This window comes from Salvia hispanica, chromosome 5 (genome assembly GCF_023119035.1).
Source record: "Salvia hispanica cultivar TCC Black 2014 chromosome 5, UniMelb_Shisp_WGS_1.0, whole genome shotgun sequence".
Lineage (NCBI taxonomy): Eukaryota > Viridiplantae > Streptophyta > Magnoliopsida > Lamiales > Lamiaceae > Salvia > Salvia hispanica.
The window spans coordinates 10,844,005-10,846,635 of record NC_062969.1 but is presented as its reverse complement, the minus strand read 5'-3'; the positions used below and the strand labels follow the sequence as shown (position 1 = coordinate 10,846,635).

The following is a 2,631-nucleotide window of genomic DNA, read 5'->3' as shown; positions in this document are numbered from 1 at the left end:
TAGTAAGGGCTTAACATAGTTTTTTGAAATTTTGAAAAATTTGAAAGTAGAAAAAAAAAAAAAAAAAAAATTGGGTAAGGGCTTCAGCCCTACCCTCTGTCAACGTGTGTCCGCCCCTGTATGACAGAGCTCCATGAGACCTTAGCATCAATGAGAATTGAGGCGAGAGCATATGTGCATTTATATTATTAATAAAGGTCAGGTCTTCGTGCAACGTATAAATTATGTAGATGTGTGCCCTCCAACACAAGCACAGATCTGCAAAGTTATACTCCAAAATTATTTTATTTAGTCTGAGGTAGAGTCTTCATAATAGTATACACTATTGTTAAGAAATGTGCATATCGATCCACATTATTAGCCAACCATACATTTTAATATTGGTTTTTTCTCTGCAAAATATGATTTATAAATATATTGAGTAGTTGTGGTGTTTGCAGATGGTAGTAGTCCATTAAAGTATGCAAACCCCTCGTGTGGCCTATTCCATTGAATTATGAGACACATTATAACAGCAGAAACTTGATTACTAGTATAAAAAGTTGCCAACTAACTAACTAAATATAGTTAGAATGGGGTAGGCAATTAATTAGTAGCATATACTATATGTTAAATGCAATTAGCACATTGGGATGAATGGTGTGAAGTTATCAAGCCATGGGCTTAAATTAAGCCAAAAGGAATCCTGCATCCAATCAGTGGTGTTCATCTTAGGCAGCTGCAAGTCTGGTAGACTGTTGGGCAACACCAAGCTGGAGGAGGAAGAAGAAGAAGAAGAAGGCCTGTCTGTGTTGGGAAATTGTTGCAAGTCGAAATGAAGGGTGGGAGGAGGAGAGAGAGGGAAAGAGGAATGATCCATTGCAGCCCTCTGCTCCAACACCTTGAGAGAAGTGGCCTTCATGTATATCTTGCACACTACAATATCTGTGTCCTCCTTGTTGGGCTTGTCGGGAAGGCGATACTCGTTCATGATCCAGTTGGTCTTGGTGCCGCGTGGCGCTCTCCCCTCGTAGAACACCAGCGTCTTCTTCAGCCCGATCACTCTCTTGGCACCCGAACTGCTCACTATCTGGCGGTCGGAACCGGTGGCCTTCCAGAAGCCGTGAGCCGTGGTGCGGTTGGGGCGCCCTCCCCCGCCGTGCTTCCTGTCTCTGGGCACCATGAAGTACCATTCTCTCTCCCCTGTTTTCGCCAATCCTGCACAGCACATGAACTACTTACTACCTTCCTAGTACTCAAGAAACAAAAACAGATTGTTGCTTACGTGGCAGTTCATTGGGATGGTAGTTGTAAATATTCAAGAAACCGATCACATCGCCGCGCATATTCTTCCCCAAAACCATGCTTTTCAGGTAGAAGCTCAGCAGCTCTTCCTCAGTCGGATGGAATCTGAATCCCGGCAGACATTTACATTCCTCCTCCATCCTTCCACTCCCAAATACTCCTATGATTCTTCCTTTTTTCTTTCTTACTATGAATAAGGTTTCTGTGTGTGTGAGGTTGTCTGTTTCTTGCAATGCACACTCACACAAAAACACTTCCAAGTATGCTTTATTTATATAGCCAAACAAAGCCCATCAATTTTATTTTATATCTTAAAAAAATATTATAATGGACTCAAGTCACTAAACTCTAGTCTTTGTGGGCCATACATATATCTTTGTGAATATCAGACAAAAAGACTCTACATTTATTACGCGTTTTTTTGTAATTGGAATTTAGCTCATGATTATCGCTACTAAATTGCCCATCCCTTTCCTGTGTTTGTATCTCCTCTCCCCTAAAAATTTATCATTTATTTCTATTTTCATTTGTTCCCAAAAATTTATAATCTTTCACTTTTACTATTATTTTTGTTAATGAACCACACGTTCCACTAACTTATTCACACTCACATTTTATTACTAACTAATACTCCTATTATATAAAAATATGACTCACATACCACTAATTTTTCAACTCACTTTCAATTACATTTCTTAAACTCGTGCTGGATCAAATAGTAACAAATTGTTAAGAATAAAGAGGGTATATAATAAATGGAAATGTTTGAATTATCTTAAATGAGAACTTCAAAATTTATCAGTTGACACAATCAATCTGCAACACAAAACATATCGGTATTGATATCTTTTGTTCTTCCAACTTATAAGTTCTCATTTTAAGATACTAGCTCGCAATTGAACCACTCCCTATAATATCTTATTTTATCATATCTTAAACTTGTAAAATTCTCCATAACAATAATTTAGATAAACAATTTTCTTTTGGGGGTGAAAAATTTAATGTGATCATCCATTTTAACTTACATTAATATTGTCTTAATTAAAAAAATATTGGGATTCATATACTCACAAGATGAACTTCATGAGTCAATAGAAAAATGATCAACGATAGAACAGGTCATACTAGGAATACATATATATCCAACCTTGTAAGGAAATTCCTTTCATATGTTTACATTGTTTCACATTAACATTGAATCATATTATGCAAGGAAAGGAACAAATTCTTAGCTCAAACAAACCCTGCTTCAGATAAAAGAAAAATAATCTTGACTATAATATAGTATTGAATTTGAATTCAACAAATTTACTCCTAGGTCATACCCTTGGAACTTTGAACTACAGC

General features: G+C 36.7%; 1 protein-coding gene across 1 annotated transcript; it reads right to left on the bottom strand.

The window, feature by feature from the left end:
• Positions 1-460: 460 nt before the first annotated feature.
• Positions 461-1,539, bottom strand: LOC125187597 (NAC domain-containing protein 6-like). The gene is made up of 2 exons (XM_048084221.1): positions 1,265-1,539; positions 461-1,197 (listed from the first exon to the last, which is right to left on the bottom strand). Exons 1-2 carry the CDS (start codon positions 1,422-1,424, stop codon positions 620-622), a joined length of 738 nt encoding a protein of 245 aa, XP_047940178.1. The 5' UTR covers positions 1,425-1,539; the 3' UTR covers positions 461-619.
• Positions 1,540-2,631: the final 1,092 nt, after the last annotated feature.